The following is a 21,196-nucleotide window of genomic DNA, read 5'->3' on the forward strand; positions in this document are numbered from 1 at the left end:
GAGCGGGACGCCCCTCCCTTCCCTGCTGACTCAGCCGCGGGTGGAGGAACATGTGCCTCCCCCTCCCTCTCCGCTGTGGGGGGGGGAGGGGGGCTCGAGCGGGAGGCTCCTTGGGGCTGGGCAGAGGGAGGGTGGGCGGTCCAGCCCAGCGGAGCTTTCCTTCCTGCCCCGGCTACCCGTCAGCGAAGGCGACTGCTGCTCCTCTGCCCCCTTTCCGAAGCCGGCCGGCCCCCCTGCCCTCCGGCAGCATGGTAGCCGGCATGTTGATGCCGCTGGGGCAGCTGCGTAGCATCTACGAGCTGCTGTTTCGGGACGGCGTGCTGGTGGGGCAGAAAGACCCCCGCCCACACAGCTTCCACCCAGAGCTGCCCGGGGTCAGCCACCTGCAGGTCTGGCGGGCGATGGGCTCCCTGCGCTCCCGGGGGCTGGTCCGGGAGAACTTTGCCTGGCGCCACTGCTACTGGTACCTGACAGACGAGGGCATCGCCCACCTCCGTCAGTACTTGCGCTTGCCGCCAGAGATCGTGCCCTCCACCCTGCAGCGTGCCCGTCGCCCCCTCCCCGTGGCCCGGCCTGCCGCGCGCACCCCTGGCATGCAAGCCGTGCGGGGCCCGCTCTCCCAGCCCACCAAGCCCCGGGAGGAGGGCTGGCGGCAGGAGTACCGCTGGAAGGATGCCGCCGGAGCTGTGGAGTCTGCCCGCAGGAGGACGGTGCTGCCTCCAGCATCTTCCTCGGATGAAGGTCAGACCACCTCCCTTGTGGTGGGGGGAGGGCTGGCCATGTGGGGGAGGGCCCCCTACTCCTCTTTTGGACGTCTTCTGTCGGGGTCTTCTGTGACTCGCAAGGCTTTTACCTTCTCTTTCCTTCTGGCGCCTAGGACGGGGGGGGGGGGGAGACGGTGCTCCAGACGGAGGGCAGGAAATCTCATTTGTGCCGCGATGATCCTGGGGGAGGAGCTGGAGGTCGGGGGGGGGGGCGTTGTGCTCCGCCTTTGGTGCCCTGTAGGAGCCTCTGTGCTGGTGATGGCACGCTGGAGGGGGGGGGTCTGCTGCTGACAGGTGGGCGGCAGCTGCTGTGCTGCTATCCTTAGCAGCTCCTTGCCCGTCGCTGGGAGCCCCGCCGCTTCTCCCGCCTGCCAAGGTCAGAGGCAGCTGGTGCCCATGAAGCCTGCTGGAGGACCCGCTCTCTCGGGGGGAGAGCTGCAGAAGAGGCGGCGGCAGCGGCGCAGGGAGCGCAGGCGAAGGGGGGGGCAGCGGGGTGAAGGTATCGGGGAGGGTTGCTTGTTGCCTGTCTCCTTGCGTGGGTGGAACGTGGGCTTGGGGGCTCCTCGCAGCCACTTCTTTGCTCCCGGGTGAAGAAGGTGGGGGGGTGAGGGGGCAGCTGGTGGGTGGTAGTTGGAGGGAGACCAGTGGGTGCCTCAGGCGTTTGCGGGCCGGTCTGTTGAGGAGCGGCTCCTGGATGGTTCAGGTGGGGTTCCTTAATAAGGGGAGGGGCTGGCGTGGTGCTCTCTCTGCTGCCAGCGATGGGACGCCACTTTTCTGAGTGCCAGGGCGGTTGCGTGTGTGGGAGGGCCGGACAGGCTGGTTGGTTGCCCTGGCAGCTGGTCATGTGGGAAAGGAAGTGTGTGTGTGTGTGTGTAGACCCAGGCTCTGAGTCAGCTAAGGCCCCTCCCCGTCCTATGAGCTGAGTGGCCCCCCTCTTCAGGGAGAGGGGGGGCTGCCTTGCTGGAATTGGAGGGCCACGCCCTGCTCTTCCCCAGCAGCTGTTTCCCGGGCGCCTTGCAGTGGGGGGGCAGTTGGGAGCCTTCACTGCCATCTGGCAGCCTTGAGGGGGGGAGGGGGGAGATCCTGGAGGACCCTGGGGGGGGGGGAGAGCTGTGTCTCCTCCCGTGGCTGCCAGAGACCCAGCCTGCCAATTGGCACTCCTGGGGGAGCCATGGGAATGATTCAAGTAGCCCAGCAATGTTGGGGTCTGTGTGTCCCTCTTGGACTTTTTGCTGCGGGGGTGTTCAGTTCGGCTGGGGGGGGCTAGGTGGTGAGCCCCGCCCTACCCCCCTGCAAGGGGAGGCTGTGCAGGAGAGAACCTCCCAACCACGCTCATTTCTGCACTGAGCGGGAAGAGCGCCGCAGGCGTCCCGTCTGCACCCAGATGGCAGCTGGAGTGAATTTGGGGCTTCTTGTTGAGAGGCTGGGGGGAGGGGAGCCCAGAGGCCGTCTCTGGGTGTGGCAGCAGCGGCGGCGGCAGCTGGAGGGGGGCCTGGCTTCCGCGCTCTGCATGGGCTTGCCTGGCTGGCGGAGTCTTGGGGTGCGATCTGGCGGGAGAGGAAGGAAGGTGGCTGCTCTCTCCCGCGAACGTCTCCTCGCTCACCAGGGCCAGAATGGCGGCTGCCGTAGCCTCCGACTGGGAGGACGGCCGCTACTTCATGGAGGACCTTATCCAGCAGGGGCAAGGTACCGCGGGGTGGGGGGCTCCCCTGAGAACGGCAGGCAGGAAGGACGGAGGGAGGCTGTGCTCAGACCCCGCGGGGGGGGGGGCAGGCAGAGCTCAGCGGTTATGGTGGGAGCTGAAGGCGAGGAGGGGGCCTTGGCAGGGCACTTCCCCTTGCCCCACCTCCAACCCCCTTGGCCCCTGCAAAGGGCAGCCTGCCCCCCCCCACCCCATTGCCAGCTCCTGGTCTTCCCGCCTGAAGGTTCAGATCTGAAGCCAAAGGAGGGCCCCTTCTCCCCCTGCAGGGATGGTCCCCCTAAAGGGAAAATAGAATCGGGGGGCTCCCTGAGGCCAGGAATTCTGTCCCAATTGAGTGACACGGAGCTTGTGGAAGGAGGGGCTTCTAGGGCAGCTCTTGGTCACCTCCTTTACACCCACCCTGAGGTCACTTCTTCCCCTTGCCCCCACCTCTTGGGAATTAAGCGGTTGATTTCAGGGCAGGGGGGAGCAGTAGATGGGCAGAGACTTGCTGGGCCTCTCTTCCCTCCAGGGAAACCCTGGGCAGGGCCACCCAGGAGCCCCAGCCCCCCATGAGATTTGGGGACGCAGCCGGCTGTGCAATTACACTGAGCCCCAAAGGTGGCTGTGAAAACTGAGGTGCCTCTTTCTCCCCTTTCATTCCAGCGCTTGGCCCACAGCAAGCAGAGCCAGAGGGGTGCACCAGCCTCCCCCGCCCCCAGACCCTCCCCCATGCTGAGCAGGAGGCTGGCCTGGGGGCTGGAGTTGAATGAGAGACGGGCAACATGTGGGCATCTTCTCTGGCCTGAACCCGCCTGTGCTGGATGAGTCAGGCGAAGCCTCTGGGACCATCTGGCCAGGGAGTGTGGCCCTGCAGGGCCCATGTTTTCCGTGGGGTTTGACAGAACTGCTCTTGCTTGGCACAAGAGCCGCCCCCCTGCCCCCCTCCCCCGGGCAAGCCTCCTCTCCAGCCCTGCTCCGGTCAGGCTAAGCTGGTCTCTGCTCACCCCCCCCCCCCCCAGGTTCCCCTCCTGCCCGGAGCAGCCGCCTCAGGAGGAGCTGAGGCCAAGAGAACTGCTGGCCATCTTTGGTGGGAAGATGCTGTCCTAAGAGGCAGCTGTCCAGGTTGTCTCCAATCCAGCCCCTGCCCGAGAGGGCCCCCCCTGGATGTGCCAAAAGTCCCCCTTTGGAGAGTGCCCTGAGCCCCCAGAGGGCTGGAGGTGTTATGGGCAGAGTTTTCCACTGTGGGGCATCGATTCTGCTGGGACCGAGCACGAAGGTCGCTTCTGGGGGCTGGAGGCAGCACAGGGCCCTCTTGTGCCCCCCCACATAGAGGCTGGGCCCAATTCAGGAGCTTTGAGAAGGGAAAAGGGCTCCGACAGACACAGCAAGGACTGAGCTGGCCACCCATCTGTCTGCAGAGGAGGGGGGGGGGCTGGCCCGGGAGCTGGAGCATGGACCATGATGGGGCAGCTTCCCCCAGGGCCCCCCCTGCACCTGGGGCAGGTTTCATGCCGGCTGATGGTTCAGAGCAGCTTCTCTGCTCGGATATGCTCCTGCTGCTCAGTGCCTGATCCACCTTGACAGCTGGGCCTGGAGGGGGGTCCCTGTGGAGGAGATCCCCCTCTCTCCCAGAAACCTCAAAGGCCAAGTGGCCAGGGGCTCTTCTGCCGGGGATGACTAGGAGCCTGACATTCCTTCCGATTGGCCTCCCAGCAGGTGTACCCCAACATTTCTGTCTTCTGTGCAAGTCACCAGGGGACGCATTCACACAGCAAGCGACCCCTGGCTGGGCCAGAGGCTCTTGGCAGGCAGCTCAAGGGATCCTCCAGGGACGTGACTGCCTGGCATCAGAGCAGAGGCAGCAGGTGGGGGGGGTGCAATCAGTGGAGGACGCTCTGCTCCCCTACTTGGGGATAAACCCCAAGGCTTCTTCTGAGGGCCACCTGCGGATTCCCCTTGAAGACTTCCAGGTGGGCACAGAGCTGCGATGCCCCCTATCTAGTTGTGGGAGCGCCTCCTTCCTTTCCCTGGTGGTTTAGACCGATTGGCTCCAACTGCCCCCTTGGGCATACCCCATGGGAAGGATTGCAAATGCCTCCGGGCTGGTTGATAGCCTGGATGGCGCCGCTGCCGAGGCCCGGCTCCCCCTCCCGACCCTTCATCCCGTGGGTGCCGGAGGGCAGGGGAGGCAGCTGCAGCCCCAACAGGTGTGGCGGGGGCGGCCGCAGGTGCTGTGCTGGAAGGGGCGCCCTCCCCCGCTCCGCGTAATGTTCTAACTTGGAGCCGTGACGAGCTGGACCGTGGCCGGCGGCGACGAAAGAGCTATTTATAGCCCACCTCCCCTGCCACGGGGTATCGCGGCGGGGGGGCAGTCGGGGTTCGGCCGAGAGACGCTTCGGAGCCTCAGTCGGGGGCTGCAGCCAGTGGGCAGGGGGCTGCCGAGGCCGGGGCTGCTCTCAGGGACGGGGCCTCACCATGAAAATCGTGCCGGGTAGGCGACGACTCGCGTCCCGGGAAGGCCGGGGCACTGGGCGTCGGTTCCCGACGGGAAGGGGACGTTTGTGCGGCGGCGGCGGGGGCAACCGTGGGCTCCGCGCCATCGGGCCGCTACGCCGCCACTGTGGAGTGATCGCAGCTGAGCTGGCGGCGCCCTGGGGCCTCGTAGGCCCCGGACCTCTGGCGGGGCGGAGGGGAGGCGGGTCCGAAGGTGGCAGGCTCGGCGGCGGCGGCAGGAGCGCGCGCGGGGCGGGTAACCTTGAGCGCTGCCCGTCAGCGGGGCTTTAGCCTGCGGGAAGGTGCGAGGCTTCGGGCTGGGCCAGGACGGCTCCGCATTGCGGGCGGCGGGCCGAGGGGGCCGGACTTGCGGACAGCCCGGGAGGAGGCGGAGGAGGCCGGCGCGGCCGGGAGGGGCCGCTGCTCACTCGGCTCCGGCATTCGGCCCAGCGGCTGCGTCCTCGGAGCGCCTCCTGCTCTGCGCGGCGCTCGCTATGGATCCCGGAGGGGGGAACCTCTTCCCGTCGCTGGTGGTGGCCGGACACGTGCTGACGCTGGCGCTGGTCTGGTACGGGCGGCGCGCAGGGAGCTCCGACCGCGCGGCCGACGACGGTGAGAGCCAGCGGAGCGGCGGCGCTGGGGCCCCGCGGGGCGGGCGGCGGGGCAGGCGGGCGGGGTGCTCCCTCCCTCCGCCCGCTCTCCCTCCCTCCCTCCCTCGCACGGGCTGTAGCAAACACAGCCACGTGGGGGGGGCGGGATAGCCGCGAGGGGCGCGCCTGGCTTAGTCGGAGATATTCGGGGGTGTTTGTGTGTGTTCCCGCCGCCTCCTGCCCGTCTTCGGGGCTTTGCCAGCAGCTCCGTTCTTTCAGCAGGCAACCGCAGCCAGTTGCTCGTTGACCTTGGCCGGAACTTTCGCCCAGCGGTCTCCGGGGTTGCAGGAGGAACGGCACGGAGAGGGGGTCTCCTTCTCCGCTTTGTAGCCGCCCGCTTGCCCGAGGACCAGCCGCGCCGGGACGGAGGTCCCGCCCGGGCCCGGCAAGAGCGTCCCGGCAGGGATGCGGCTGGAAATTCGCCGCTCGGTTCGGCAAAGGCGGGGTCGGGCGTTGCGGGGCGGGCCTTCGAGTTAGCCCGCGGTGCCGGTCAGATGTCTTAGTGACGCGACGGGCCGGCCGGTCAGACGCTCCATGCCTCGCCTGGTTCTTTGTAGATTCTGGAGCTGGAGGCCCCTCTTGCCATCCCCCCGTTGTGGGACTGAGCAGGAAGCCAGCCCGGGTGCGAGGGGTGGGGGGGGGTTGGACGTGGCAGCCTCCACTCTTCTTCCAGGGGACGTTTGGAGAGGCTGCCCCGGGTCCCTGGGGTGAAGGAGCTGCTTTGGGCGCCATGAAGCTTCTGGGCTTGAACAATTTCTCCCTCTCCCCCGTTTCCTCCCCCCATCCCCACCCCGCGTGTGCGTGTGCGTGTGTGTGTTGGCGAGAGAGAAGAAGAGCAGCCTCCTTCGCGGTCAAGAGCTGAGCTACGCCGGCATTAAAATCCGGGAAATTCAGGGCGGGGATTATGCCGCCTTCCTCTGCCCGGTGACCTTTTCTGCATAAGGCAGCATTGAGAACTCCCGCCGGGCGCCGTTTGCCCTTCTGGGTGGAGGAGCTGCTGCCCTTTTATGTCTGCAGCGCCGCCATCTACTTAGCGCCCCCCCCCCCTGAAATCCTGCTTCCTGGAGGGCTTTGCGTTAGCAGAAGGTGATCTTCTGCCTGGGCTGGAGCCGTTTCTTCGCTGGGTTTCTTCCTGTCTATGGCGGAGAGGCCTGGGGGGGGTACTTGTGCCCACTCTGCCTTGGGAGTTCCAGAGCCCATCCAGAGGATGGCTGCTGGTTGTCAGGTGCTTCCTGCAGGTGTCAAGGTGCCCAGCAGCCAGAGGAGGGCAGCCTTGTGGCCTAAGGCTTGAGGGATGTTGGAGTGGCCCCCTCTGCCATCCTCATGGTTTGGGGCAGAGGCCTCAGCTGAAGGCAGCAGAAGGGCACTGCGCGGGGCTCCTCCTCTTCCAGCTAGGTGGCAGCCGCTTGGTATACAGGAACCCACGCTGGGGCCCCACCCTCCTAGCTGCTACTGGTGTTTATCCTTGGGGCCTGTTCTCTGTGCTCCCTGCACCTTCTGCTTCCTGACTGGGCCTCAGGACGGCTCAGAATGGCTTCAGCTGAGGCCTGCTGGTGGCAGAGGGCTGGGCTGAGTTGCTGAGTGTGTGCAGAGAGGGTAGGCTCCAACGTCAATTCCCCAAGTTTGCATCTAGTCATGCAAGGCCCCTTCCTCCCCTCCCCTTCAGCGAGTGAGGCTCCACCCTCAGTGGCTGAACTGAGGGCAGCCTGGAGGGGCAGCTGAAGCCAAGCTCCCTGCTGGCTCTGGGCAGTGACGGCCAGGGGGCTCCCTTCCTGCTGCTTTGCCTCTGGGCCGTTGGGCCTGTGGTTTCTCCCGTTCTCTGAATCACTGCTGGTTTCTGTGAATCACTGCCGCCCACCCAGCCTCAGGCTGCTGGGGCTTCCCCTGCGGAGAGAGGCTGCTGGGCCTCCACCCAGCCAGTAGCAATGACGCTGGGGAAGCCGCCTTGGTCTGATTCCGATGCCACTGGCAAAAGCTGCGGGAAAGGAAGGGAGGGGAGTCTTCTGGTTCCCCTCGGCTGGGCAAGCCACTTCAAGGCTTTTCCCGGTTAATTGCCCAGCAGAAGCCCCAGCAGGAGGGCTTTTGCACCTTGGGTCCTGCTCAGAGGGTCCTTTGCTCAGCCTCCCTTCCAGACAAGGGAGCTCACTCCTGCCCCTCTCCATGCCCCCTCCCCCATGGAGGCCCCGGCTGCCTTTGGCCCTTGTTTCCTGCTAACCTCCTCCTGTTGGGGGTGGGGAAGGGGGAGCTGGAGGTGCTTCTCTAGTTACAGCCATCCTTATGGCTACCTTGCCCCAAAGCAAGAGGCCTCTGGCAGGATGGAGGCCCCGGGCTGGAGCAGAGGGACAGCGGTGGCCCCCTGCGTGGTGGTGTTTCACGGCTGCTCTGTTGGAGGAAGAGACCCGGGAGTCGTTGGGGGTGGGAAAAGAGCAAAGGGGGGCTGGGCTAATTTCAGTTTACGGGGCAATTGAGCCCCTCTGTCCTCCTCCTCCTCCTGCTGCTAATCCGGTTGGGCCCTTGCCTGTTCCCAGGGAAGGCAGCTCCTGGCGCTGGTGCTCTGCCAGTCTGGCTCTGGCTGGGCTGCTGCATTCTAAGGTCACACCTGCTCAGAGGCATCAGGGCAGGTCCGGCTGGTTGATGGGCACGGAGGTCACCTCTGTCCTCAGGATAGGCCCCAGCCTCCCCCCTCTCCCCACCGCCACTCTGGGTCCTTTTGTTTTGATTTATTATTGTTGTTGTTCGTGGTTTACGTGCCACCCGCCTCACTGTGCAAAGCCCACCCCGCCGTGTTGCCTGTCCAGGGAGCAGCCGAGCTCTGTTTAGCCCAGTTCTGGCTCAGAGGGAGGAGGCGCCGTCTGTCTGGATCCAAATGGCAGGGCCTCTTGTTGGGGTGGGGGGACCGCGAGGGAGTGGGACTGAGCCGTGTGCATCTTTGATGCCCTTGAAGGTGGATGTGGAGTCCCTCCAGGTCAGCATCGCTCTTGCACTGGGAGGAAGACAGAAAACCCTGCAGCAGGGGAGGCTCCCTGGGGAATGCTTGTTTGTGAAACCGCTGTGGGATCTGGGCCTGCAGAAAGTGAGGGGGGGGAGTTGGAAAATACCCCAAATAAAAGACCACCCTCACCCACCCGCTCCGTCCTGGAGGGAGAAGCTGCAGGGCAGCTCCGGGGAGCCCCTAGGAGGGAGCCTGGGCCAAGGGAGTCAGCCAACATGCGGTAAAGAAAGCTTAATGCCCCCGTGGGTGCCTCTACCTGCTGAATACCAAGGTGGGGGGGGGGCATCTCTTGCCCTCTGCTGGATATGGTGGCTCTGCTGTCTGCTGCAGACCTGGATTCTGTGCTTGGGGGGGGAAGGGGGATGTTGGTGCCCCCAGCGGCAGCATTGAGGATTGACAGCCACAGAGCTCTCAGCCTTGCCAGGGGAGGGGGGGATTCACCCTTTCTTCCCTCTGGCCACTTTCAGGGGTTGGTGCCCTGTGCAGCCCCTCCCCTGGAGGCAGGACTTAACTGGGGGAGTTAACTAATCCAGAGCTTGTTGTGAATCTCCAAGAAAAGAGCTGCCTGGACATAGACTGAAAACGTTGGGCCTCCTTCCGTGGGTCAGCCACCCCAGTTTGGGGGCTCCGAGCCCTTAATCCCACTGCTTCCCACTTGGGTAGTCATTGAAGGCTAATGGGACGGAGGGCAGGAAGTCATTCTTTCCTTGCTTCGGTAACCCCCCTCGCCTGCCCCCCCCACTGGTCCGAGGAGGGGGGCCCTTGTCTTCCTGGAAGCGGTGCCAAGCGGCTCCCTTGTTCCTGGGCTGGTCCTGGGCAAACCCCGGGGGGACCTGTCCGCCACTTCCCTCTGGTTCACCGGTTGCCAGGGGTCAGGAAGACTCTCAGGGGAGATGGGGTCACAAAGCCCCATCTTGGCCAGCCGGCTGCGGGTTCGCCCTGCAAGAAGCCCTCGGTGGCAGAGGATTTGGCTGAGGTGATAGCTGCCTTCGCTCCCCTTCCCCACCTTATCTCTGCTGTGCAGGCCGGCCCGTGGGAGGGAGCCCTGTGTGGAGGAAGCAGCAGCACTGGGACTCATGTAATGCTCCACAGCACTTTATAGCACTTGCGGGCGGGCAAGCGGGTGGGGGGTTAACAAGGTCAAAGCATTATTTGCATACTGCCCCCAGCAATCTGGCTCCTCATTTTACTCACCTCGGAAGGATGGAGTCAACCTTGAGCCCCATCAAGACCGAACAGCAGGCTGTGGGTAGATGGCCTGCAACACTGCACTCTAACCACTGCACCACTAGAGCTCTAGGGAAAAGGGCTCCCTCCGCAGCCCTGGAATTTGGTGTCCAGGCAGGGCTGCCAACTGTGCTGGACCTGGGCGAAGGACTTTTCCTCCCACCCGCAGTGACTAAGGCAGTGTTTCTCAACCTTGGCCACTTGAAGATGTCCGGACTTCAACTCCCAGAATTCCACAGTGTCACGCCCCACTCCATTCCATAATTAGGAAAGAAGACCAAGAGACTCCATGGGTTGGAAATCCAAAGTACTTTTACTAATTATAAATGGCAAGCGAGCAGTAGTGAAGCAAAATCTGAATAATATGGCGGGAAAGCAATTGATATATAGCAAAGCCCGTTCCCCCCCCTTAGGATCAAAGCTCCAGTCCAATCATAAGTCCTTCAAATGTCAGGTGTGAGATAACTTCAAAAAGACAGGCCAAGATGGAATGTGAAGGCCGTTGATGAAGGCGGGAAACACATAGGCATGCGTAAATCCCAACGACTGGTACATCCTAGAACATTCCTCCAGCAGTCCTCCAGCACATCAATTAAAACCCTCCCACATACACGCCCCCCCCTTCCCGTTTCATGGCAGCTGAAGCAGCAGCAAAGCAGAAGCTGACACACAGCCAGCGAATGCTAGCTGGGGAATTCTGGGAGTTGAAGTCCGGACATCTTCAAGTTGCCAAGGTTGAGAAACACTGGACTAAGGGCTCTTGCAGGCTTCCTCAGTGCCCCCCCCTCCCCTCCTTTCCATGTCAGGGATGGGTGTCCTAGCCAGCCAGCTGCCACATTGCAGGATGTGGCCCTGGGTCCCCCCAGTGTTGCCATCCGTCAAGACCCAGGCCAGGAAGGAAGGGAAGCCCAGCGGCTGCAGGGGCAGATCTTGGACGGGGCTTCCCTCCAGGCAGCCACTGGACTCGGGAGCAGGACAGCGCTGGAGTAAATTAGTGCTTCGTGACGACTGATAGGCCTGCAGCCAGAGCGCCTCTATCGGCACGGCCGATAATTGCAGGCGGAGGCTGCGCTTGGTTCGCGGGACTTTGGTTGCGCGCTACAACTACGGTGGCCGCCTTGTTCGCGATTTCCCCTTTTCGGAGGCGACCGGCCAGCACGGTTCCCACAAGCACCGCGATTGAAATGAGCGCCAAGGTGCGGCTCAAGTGGTCGTGAGAATGCAGCGGGGCGGTTGGAGCTGCCGGCCTTGAGGGTTCCGGAGCGCAAAGCCCGAAAGAAAGGCGGCGAGCGGAAGGAACCGGCTACCGGAGGGGGGGGGGAAGCTAACGAGGACGGAGCCAGCGCTCTCCCCACCGGGGCAGTTGCCAAGTCCGGCGCGCTTTCCCCCGGGGCTCCGCGGGGTTGCGGGACGGGGCCTCGGGGGAAGCTCCGCCGCAGGAGCCCCCCGAGCGACCCCGCCGGCGGAGGCTCTGGGCGCTCCCCGTCGAGGGGCTCCTGGACGGGCTCCGAGGGGCTCCCGCACAGCTCCCGACGCCGCCACCGCAAAAGAGCCGGCGCGGCTGGCTGCCCGGGGCGGGCGCTGCGAGGGGCGGGCGGAGCGCGGCAGGGCGGAGCTCCCCTCGGCCGCTTCGCGGGCGGCAGGAAGCGGCGGGAGGGTTGCCGTGGCTGACGGCGGCGGAGGGGCGATGGCCGAGCCCTCGGTAGCCGCGTATTTCGCCTACAAGCGGGCAGTGCTGCTGGGCGGCTCGGACTGGCTGAGCGCGCCCGAACAACACCGGCGGCGCCTCCTGCACAGCCGCCTCTGCTGCCTGGGTGAGTGGGCGAGACGCGCGGGGCTGGCGGAAGGGCCCGGCCCTTTTCCGTCTCCCGAGCAACGGCCTGGCCCTCCCTCCTTCGGCCTCGCCCCGCGACTGCGCGGGCGCTGGAGCAGAGCGAGCGGCTCCTCCAGCACTGCCCTTCCCAGCGCTGCCCGAGCTGGCTTTCCTGGCGCCGCCGCCGCTTCTCCCTGCAAGCCCTTCGCTCTGAATGAACAGGCGGGGAGGGGCCCGGGCACCTGGGGGGCGTTGACTGGCGGAGGGGGCGAGCTCGGCGGCGCCTGAGAATGGAATGGTTCCGAGCGTGCCCCCGCCTCCCCCGGGCCAGGGGGGAAGGCAGGGAGGGAGTGGCCTGCAGGAAGCCAAGAAGCCCCCTCCCCTTCTCAGGAATGAGAGAGTTGGGGTGGCGCAGTCACCGCACCAAAAGTGGGCCAGTTGGCAAGAGGGGCGTGTGGGCGGGGGTCCCCTTTGATGGGGCTGGAGGCTTGGGGTGTGGCGGGGGAAGAGCCCTGGTGCCTGAGGGGTGGGAAATGCGCGCCTCCTCATCCTTCCCTTGGAGAGAGTCTGCCTGCTTCTGTCCCAGCCAGCTGTTTGGGGAAGACGGAGGGGCTGCCACGGGTGCAGAGTGTGCAAAGGGGAGGAGTGGGCAATCCCCCCCCCCCCGGCTCTTGGCAGCCTGTGCCCTGCCCAGGGAGGAGTCCCTGGAAACTGGCAATTAGGGAGCCCCTGGAAAGTTCTGCTTGCCAGATTTCTGGAGGGATGCGACAGGGGAAAAGATCTGAAGGAAAGGCTGGGACTTTTGGGACTCTTCAGCTTGGAAAAAGGCAGCAGGGACCCAAACCTGGACAAGGGGATTTTTCTCCCCTTCTTTTTTTGGGGTGGTGGGTGGGGTTCCTTCAGAATGTAGACCAGTTGTGCATCTGTCCCAGCCAGAAGTGTAACCGGAGTGGTTGCTCTTGGAGCGAACTCTCTCCCGAGGAAGAGACCTTGAGACTTTAAGGCGGGTCAGGCGTGGGCTGAGATGGATAAGGAAACAATCTGGAGGAGAAGCAAGTTGTGTCCAATACTACACAGCAAAGCCACTCCCAGGTGACTTTTGTTTTGAAGAGTCTCCCCCTCCTCCTGCTCAGCACCTGTAGAATCTGCTCTCCTGCCCAGAATCCTGGGAGTTAAAGTCCACAGGACTTAAAGTCGCCAAGGTTGAGAAAGACTGCTTTAGGCTTTGTCTCTGAGTGGAAGACTATGGGCATTTGTGAGTGGGGGGCCGTGGGGAGCTGCTGGGTCTTCAGAGGCCAGAGTTGGTGCACCACGGGCTCCAGTGCGAATCCAGCAAGCAGGGCTGCTGGAGTGGGCTGCCCCGCTCCTTCCCTGTCCTCTTCGCATCCGCCAGCAATCACCATCCCCCGGATGAGGGTTCCACCACAAAAGCGCGTAGGACAAAATCGCGCTCGACAAAAGCGCGCTGTGACGTCATCACAGCGCGACGAAAAAGATCGAAAAAATGTGAAAATAAAGCTAAAACCTTCCCCTAACCCCCCCAAACCTAACCCTAAACCTAACCCTAACCCTAACTCTTAACCTAACCCTAACCCTAACCCTAAACCTAACCGTTAAAGTAACGAAAAACGTAACGCTAACCCTTATCCTAACGCTAACGCTAACGCTAACGCTCTAAAGCTAACCCTAACCCTTACCCTTACCCTAACCCTAACCCTAACCCTAACCCTTACCTTTATGTGAATCGGCTTGCTTTAATTTAATTTTTATTAATTTTTATTTGAATTTTTCGATCTTTTTCGTCGCGCTGTGATGACGTCAAAGGCGCGATTTTGTCGATCGCGCTTTTGGCGTCCGCGCTTTTGACGGGTCACGCCGGATGAGAAGGCCCCTCTGTGGACCTGACATAAGTGGGGTGATGGCCATTAACCCGGGTGGCTTTGAAAGGGATTGGGTGCAGCCAAGCAGGGCTGGGCTCCAAATCCAGACTGCAGGGAACCAGTGGTGGCAGATGTTCCTCTGGGCGGCCACTAGGAGAACGTGAGGCCGTGGGCTGTCGGATGAAGCTGGGCGCTCAGGGCTTAAACGCAACCAGCCTCACCTGTCGAAGTGCTTGCTCTGTTAGTGGATCCTTGGCTCCAGAAGGAAACGCAGAGCCTCCCCTCGGCCCCTGCTTGGCTCCCCGTCTGAGTTCCCCATTGCCATAGGACCATGCGTGGCTCATGCGCGAGGCTTCTTCCTCAGAACTCAGTGGCGCTCCGTAGTCCAGAAAGGGCAGGACAGGGAACTTTCTACCTTTACAAACCAGCAGCTCTCGGAAGAGCAGCCAAACGCCGCTGCGGGGGGGGGGGGCTGCTGGACTCCCGGGGTGCCTGCTTGAGCAGTGGGTGGGGGTGTGGCCCTGTCGGATTGCAGCTGGGTGTTCTAGGCGGGGCTGCCTTTGCAGGGGGCCTTAAAGGCACGGCTGGGACCCAATCGGCTGCTCTTTCAACAATAGCACCTATTTCGCCTATTTTGGGGCAGCTGTGACCTTTGAAGGCATCTTTGAAGGTCCCACGGGCTTCCTTGAGCAAATGTTGTCCTTGCCCCGCCCTGCCCTTCCGAGGTCCTCCTGAGAGGGCTTGTGTAAGATCTGGCCTTACACAAGATGGGGGGGGGATGGGTTTGAAGGGTCCCTATGGAGCCCACCCCCTTGGGGTATCTTGTCCCTGGCCCTCAGGGACCCTTTGGGGAACTGTGCCATGCACAGTCTGATGCTGGGGGGGGGAAGGAGAGGGTGTTATAGGCTTTGCTTGGGAAGCAACTGAGCTGGGAGGCAGAGGAAGGGGAGTCCACTGGGGGCTTCCCAGCTCTTTGGAGGGAGGCTGATGGGCAGAGGAATGAAGGGGGACCTTTGAACCAGAGGGCAGAGAACAAAGGCAGCCTAGCAACCTTCCTTCCATCATGGGTGGAGTCGGGTGGAAAGTTATTTCCTATGATTCAGAAAACACGCCTGTCGTCAGTTGCATTCGGTTTTTTCATCAGGCGGTTTGCACTGCTGATTCACGTCCAGCATGGGGTCCCTTTGACTTCCATGACTTCGTTTCCGGACCCCCCCCCCTTTTCCTTTGCTCTTCTGGGCAGGAGTTTGGCTCCGGAGGGGCCTCATCTGTCCAGGGCTGTGGGCTGCCTTGCGTTCCAGAGCTGGATCCTAGTGGGCAGCTATTTTGTGACCAAGCAGCCCCCTTTGGCTGCTGTTTTGTGAGCTGAGGGCCAGGAAGGCACCTCTCCTGCTCCTGCGTTGGGGAGAATGAGGGAGGCCTTCCTTCCTCCCCTCCTCCCCCTCCCCTCCCCTCCCGCTTCCGGAGTGGTGCCCTGCGGCCACTGGCTTCCTCCGTGGGATGTGACTCAGGCGGGTGGGGACTTTGGCTTCAGGTGCCTTCCCTGGCAGGATGAGCGCCCGGCCCCACCTTTCTGACGTGCTTTGGCACCCCAGACGCCTGGGCGGGCAGTAGGGGCTGCTTTGAAGCCCTCGTGTTGCAGCGCATTCCTGTGTCTGGGCCAGCCTAGGTCTGCCTCAGTGGAGCTGGGTGGGGCCGGGCCTGGCCAGCCTGGAATGCGCCGCCCGGGGATGTGCAGCCCTGATATTTGGCAACCTTTGCTCCCAGAACACGCCTGTCCTCTTGGGCAGGGGGAGGGGGTGGGATCCACTGTCAGCTCTGCCTTTGTGCTCCGGCCCTGCCGTGTCCGGGCCGAAGGGGGCTGGGTGCACCCACCTTTTAGCATGGGGGGGGGAGCCTGGGGTTCCCTGCCTCTGGGTCTCCCCGCTTTCTTCTCATGCGCGGGCGCTGCGGGGATGGCCGGCCGGGAAGCGGTTAATGGCCCAGGAGCGGTTTCCTGCCTGAGCAAGAGGCGGGCGGGGCAGGCGGGGGGGCGGGCAGGGGAAGCCCAGGGCCCGCCCAGCCCAGCCCCAGCGGCTCCGAGGGCGGGCTTGCGGGAGGCCGAGCGTCCTGGCCTGCTTGCGCCAACCTTGTTCCGCTGAAGAACAGCTTCGGCCAGGAGCGTCCGCCTGCGGTGTGCGAGCGACCGTCTGTGCGGAGCCGAGCGAGGTGGCGAGCGGGTCCCAGCGGCGTCAGGAGCGCACATGTCGCGGCAGAGGGGGCGCAGCCGGGCGGGGGGCGAGGGTCCCTCCCCCGGGGGGCCGATGCAGTCCGCCAGCTCCGAGGAGAACCTGTACAAGGCCGTCCTGCGCGCCTCCGAGGGCAAGAAAGGTACCGGGAAGGGACGCGCGGCTGCGGGTCCTCCCGCCTCTCCGGCCCCGCGGAGCCCGCTTAGCCTGCCGCCTTTGCCCCGCTCGAAGGTCGCCTTCCCCGGCGCCGCCGAGCCACTCCGCTCTGCCTTCGGGCCACTTCCTGGTGCGCGGCGTGGGAAGCAAAGGGCCGCCGGCGGAGGGAGCGAGCAGGGCGCTGTCCACGTTCCGGCGGAGGCGGCGGGGGGGGGGCTTTTCCTTGACCCGCCTGGACCCTGCCGGAGGGGGCGGCGGCGCCCGCTGATCCCAGGCAAGACCCGCCGGAGGAAGGGAAGCCGCAGCCGCTCCGCCCGAATCCTCCGACGGGGATTGCTGAGCCGGGACGCGTGCGGGGGGGGGGGGGGAAGCGCACCTGCGGGAGGGCGCTGGTCCGCCAGGCTGCTGCCTCAGCGAAGCCGCGGCGCCACCTGGCCCGAAGGGGGTTGGCTGGCAGGAGGCCGGAGAGGCAGGAAAGCAGCACTGCCGGGCCTGATCCGACCTGCCCCTCGGCTGCTCCCCCTCCAGCCCCCTTTCCCCGGGCGCTTGCTCTTCCACGCCCCCCATGGCGGCCTTTCCCAGCCAGACGCCTGGGGGATTGCGACGGGTAGGATATTGCCTTAGCCGCCGAGGGAGCTTTCTCACTCTAGCAACCAGAGCGTCCCATGGGAAATGAAGCCCACCAAAGCATCAGGCAGGCAGCTGCCAGCAGCTCTGTGGGCAAAGGCTCTTCCGCCAGGCCGCTTTTGGGCCGACTGTTGGGATGCAGGCAAGAGTTTGGCCCTTCCCTAAAGCGCCTGGCTAATAAAATGAGGGAGTGCTTGGTTTACTCTTGAGTAAATACTGGTGGCACCCTGACCGGATAGGGACCCCTTATCCGGTCAGGGGAATGGAGCCTGGGGCAGGGTGGGACTTTGGCCTGGTCTATTTAACTCCGGGGCCTCTCTCTGTCTGTCTGTCTGTCTGGTGAGAGCCTCCTTTGGCCAAAGCCAGGGTCCGCAGCAGAGATGAGCCCATCTGGTGAGAGGAGGGGCTGCTAAAGATGGCGGGGTTTGTAGTGTGAGGGGGAGGGGGTCTGTGTAAGTGGGAAAGAGCCCCAGTGAATCAGCGGGGGAAGGAGGAGAACGAGTAAGGTCCCTGGCGCCAGTGCAGGCAGGGAGACCGAGCGGACCTTCTGGAGCCAGGGAAGACCTGGGTGGGTTGGCTTCGCTAGGGATGATGGGACCACCATCTATGCCCGAAAGCAGGACCGGCTGCCCTTGCAAGCAGGCCTAGAGTTGTACATGAGTGGAGGTCAGGAGTGGATCGTGGGGAAAAGGGGAGAGGAGAATTGCAAGGGAAAATGGAAGAAAAACGAAGGTGCTGCTGGAAAAGGCGATTATTCTCCCCCCCCCGAAGAGAATGAATGAAAAGTTGAGAGGAGAAAAGAAGGAATCTGCTTTGGAAATGCCGAGCGGGATTCTCAGGCCCCCAGAAGTTACAGTAACAGGAAATATAAGAAGGAGAAATGATGAAACCGGAGGCCTCCTCGTGAGTGAGGTGCAAGAGAAGGATTAAAAGAGGCAGAGAAAATGCAAAACAGTTCTAATGGAAATTCATTGTTTGGGGGTTAGACGAAGAGGACTAGACAAGGAGGCTTCGAATGAGTGGAATTCTAAATGAGAAGGTTATTTGGGGTGAAAACCGGAGAGGAGGAGGAATGGTGGAAAGAATTTTAGGGTTTGCACTGAAGTTACAGGAATATGTTGAAGTGTGGAGCTGGAACCAACTTCCAAGCAAAAATGATGAAAAAAAGTTAAATTGCTCTGAGGATTTTGAAAACTGGTTCCAGGTGGAGAGGGGTGTTGGGGAGAAAGGTTGAGACACGGGGGTGCTTTGGGTTTGATGCAGCTGGGCAGGCTGTGTGTGGAGACTGGCGAGGGCCCCCCCAGAAGGCAGGTTCCCATGGGAAGAGGGCCAGGCAGCTGGCATTTGGGGGGGGGGCTTTGTCCGCAGGGGGTGTGCAGGCCACTTTTTCTCTGCCCAGCAGCCCTGGGGAGGGTCTGAGTGAAGAGGGCTCGGGTGGGGATTGCTCTGGGGAGCCTGGAGTTGGAGGATGGGGGCTGATCATGGTCAGAAGGAGGTTTGGTGGAAGCCCAGCATCTTGGGAAGAAGAACTGGCGCGTTGGGATCCGGGCAGGTTGACCGTTCGAAGTCCTCAAGGGTGGAGGCGTCCTTGGGGTGGGACCTGAATGCCACGGGCAGGAGGTGCTGTGGCCGGCTGGCACCCTCTGCCCTCCAGAGCCAACGCTGGCTGCGTTGTGGGATGCAAAGTTGAAAAGTAACCCGTCAAAAGGACTTTGGGTGAAAATTTGTTAAAGATGTTCAAATAGGGCAGAAAGAAAACGGATACAATGCCCTTTATTGCAAGGGGTGTAGGGTTAGGTGGAAGCAGTGATGGGAAGGGAGGAAAAAAGCCTGTTTCTGCCCAGGGTGGGATCTGGAATCAGTGCGTCAGGCGAGCTTAGCTTGGAAACCCAGAGCCCTGGCAAGGGGTGGGGGGTGGGGGCTCAAAGGAGCGATGGGGAAGGATGTGAATTAACGGGAGGCGGGTGATGTGCCAGAGTGAGCGGCCAGGACAGTCTCGCTGCAGCGGTTGTTGGCGGTACGGGGAGAGCAGCTGAGAGCCGAATTGCACAACAGGCCTGGGGGTGGGGGGAGGGGCTGGTAGGAAGGAGCAGATCAAGAAGCGGGGGGGCCCTTGGCATGGAGGCAAGGAGAGGGTGAAAACAGAGGGGTTCAAGAAGCACCAGGCCGTGCCAAGAGAGCCGGTTGCAAGCAAGAGTGGGTGGCTGGGGCAGAAGGGGGAAGAGAGAAGGAGGGAGGGCCTGGTGTCCCGATGAGCTTCCTTTTCCACCCCGGGGCCTCCCAGCCGAAAGCGCCTGGGCAGGGGACTGGAAAGAGGGCCCACAGCCAGTGACAAATGCAGGAGGACGGCCCAGTTAGCCCAAGGGACCCTTTGGGGATCTGTGCAAGGGGGCTCGACCCCCTCCCCTATCCCTGCTGATGGAGGACGGGAGGCTGTGCCCTCCCTTTGCCCAGGCCTCCAGAGGAGCCCCGGGGGGGGGTGTTGGCCAGGGAGTGGGGGCCCCCTGTCCCTGGCCAGCCCCTGGAGGGGTGGAGGTTCCTGGTGTGGGTTTCCTTCCCATCCCCTCGGCTCCCTTTGCCCGCGCCCCCCCTTCTTCCATTGGCCCCCACTTAGCACTCATACGTACATGCACGTCCTCTCTTGCAGATGAGCGGGACCGGGTCCAGAAGAAAACCTTCACGAAATGGGTCAACAAGCACCTCTTCAAGGTAAGCCCCACTTTCCCTGGGTGGGGGGGGGAGCCGGCTGTCTCAGGGGCAGCTTCGGGAGGATGAGGGTCAGCCTCCCTGCCTGCATCAGAGCCAGGCCGAAAGGATGCCAGTTTGGGGGCCTGGAGCTCCCCCAGGGAAGGGGCTGGGAGCAGGGATGGCGTGCAGGAGGCCCCTTGAGGACCTTCCCTGAGGGAGACTCTCTTCCTTGCCCCTGACCCACTTTCTGGGCAAGGAGACTTTGTGTGCCCCATCATGGGGCTGGGCTGGGGCTGGGAGTCCTGGAGCTCTGCCTGCAGATGGGCTGGGATCTCTGGGGAAGGGCTTGGGGGGGGGGTGGAGAGGGGTTGCCCTGGGGAACAGCAGCAGGAGGGCAGCCGTCTCTCGGGGACTCCTTTCCTCCACTTTGGAGGGCCTGCCCCATACTGCCCACAGTTGGAAATGCCACCAGTTGGGGTGATGCAGGACCCCCATTCCTGAGCTGCTTCCTGTGGGCATTTCTCCACCCTGACTTCTCTGTCTCTCCCTGATGCTTCTCTCTTTCCTTCCTTCCTTCCTTCCTTCCTTCCTTCTTTCTTTCTTTCCTTCTTTCTTCCTTCTCTCCTGCCTTGGCAACAGCACTGGCGAGCAGAGGTATGTGCCAAGGCGGCTGGGCTTTGATCCACTGCCTGCCTGCCTTCCCTCGTCCCTCCCTTCCTTCCTTCCTTCCTTCCTTCCTTCCTTCCTTCCTTCCTTCCTTCCTTCCTTCCTCCCTTCTTTCCTTTATTTTCCAGGAGTCCTGCAGCCTCTTCCTCTGGTGATGGCTGCCGGGTCAGGCCTGAAACAGAGGCTGTCTGGGGTGTGGGTGAAAAGGGAGCCTCTTGGAGGCAGCCCCAAAGCCAGACGGAGGGCAGGGGCTGGACATTCCTTGGGTGCAACCATCTCCCTGAACTGGCATGGGCGTGGCTGCCAGACTGGCATGCCTAGCAAGCCCACCCCCACCGTCCCCCAGCCGCCTCCCAGCCGGCTCCACTTCTCAACCGCTGCGATTCCTCTTTGCCTCCACAGGCCCAGCGCCATGTGAATGACCTCTACGAGGACCTGCGAGATGGACACAACCTGATCTCGCTGCTGGAAGTGCTCTCGGGGGACACTCTGGTACGTGGCCACCTGCTCCTCGGGGCTCGGTGGGCAGTGCCACTCTTCCCACCCAAGCTCCAGAGGAAGCAGCTCAAGCTTTCGCACTGGGGCCCCCAGCGCCGTGTCGCTGCCCTCCCTCCCCCCCCCCCAGTGTCCGCCATCCTTGCCTCCTGCTTGCGGGTTCCTCTGCACCTCCTCCCCGGCTGCGCGCTGCCTGCACCCGTGTGTCGCCTGGCCTGAGCCGGGAGTCCAGGCAGCAGCTTCCCTCTTACTCGACCCTTGCATGGCCGGCCGGCCGGAGGCTTTGGGGAGGGAGCTGGGTCCCCGGGGGCTGGACATCTAGGGCCAACACCATGGGAGCCCACCGCAGCCCCGGCTGTGCCATGGCCAAAGAAGCAGCTGGAGGGGGACGTCTCCTCTACCGCCTCCATGTCAGCCGCCTGCACCGATACAGACGCGGGCAGTCCTCCCGCTGGTACTGTTCAGGAAGAGGAATGGCAGCCGGCCTTCGGGACACGGAAAGAGATCTGTGGAGGTCGAGGGCCCTCGGTGGCCTCCTGAGTTAGGAGGGAGGCTTTTCGGAAGGAGGACGATGGCGTGAGGTGCACGGACGCCAAGGGTGGTGCTTAGAGCGACACCTGGGATGCTGCCACCCCCCTGCTGCCACCTCCTCCTCCTCCTCCTCCTCCCCCCTGCGGCAGGCTGAGCCTGCCCGCTCCCTCTGACGCAAGAGCTACTACTCCGGACTCTGTTCCTCTCTCACTTCCTCTGGGTTGTCTGTCTGCCGCTCCCTGTGCTGTTTGTCTGTCTCTTCTCTTTGCTGGATTCTGACCTCTGCTTCCCTCTCGCTCGGC

General features: G+C 63.2%; 1 protein-coding gene across 1 annotated transcript in view; it reads left to right on the forward strand.

The window, feature by feature from the left end:
* Positions 1–202: 202 nt before the first annotated feature.
* PLEC (plectin) overlaps positions 203–21,196 on the forward strand; it is a 78,098-nt gene continuing 57,104 nt past the window's right edge. The window contains 3 exon segments of the mRNA XM_087703531.1: positions 203–741; positions 19,162–19,223; positions 20,271–20,360. Coding sequence (XP_087559657.1) covers positions 249–741; positions 19,162–19,223; positions 20,271–20,360 — 645 coding nt within the window. The 5' untranslated portion in view covers positions 203–248.

This window comes from Thamnophis sirtalis, unplaced genomic scaffold (assembly GCF_051295495.1).
Source record: "Thamnophis sirtalis isolate CommonGarterSnake01/CBP01778 unplaced genomic scaffold, rThaSir2_p1.2 scaffold_2, whole genome shotgun sequence".
Classification (NCBI taxonomy): domain Eukaryota; kingdom Metazoa; phylum Chordata; class Lepidosauria; order Squamata; family Natricidae; genus Thamnophis; species Thamnophis sirtalis.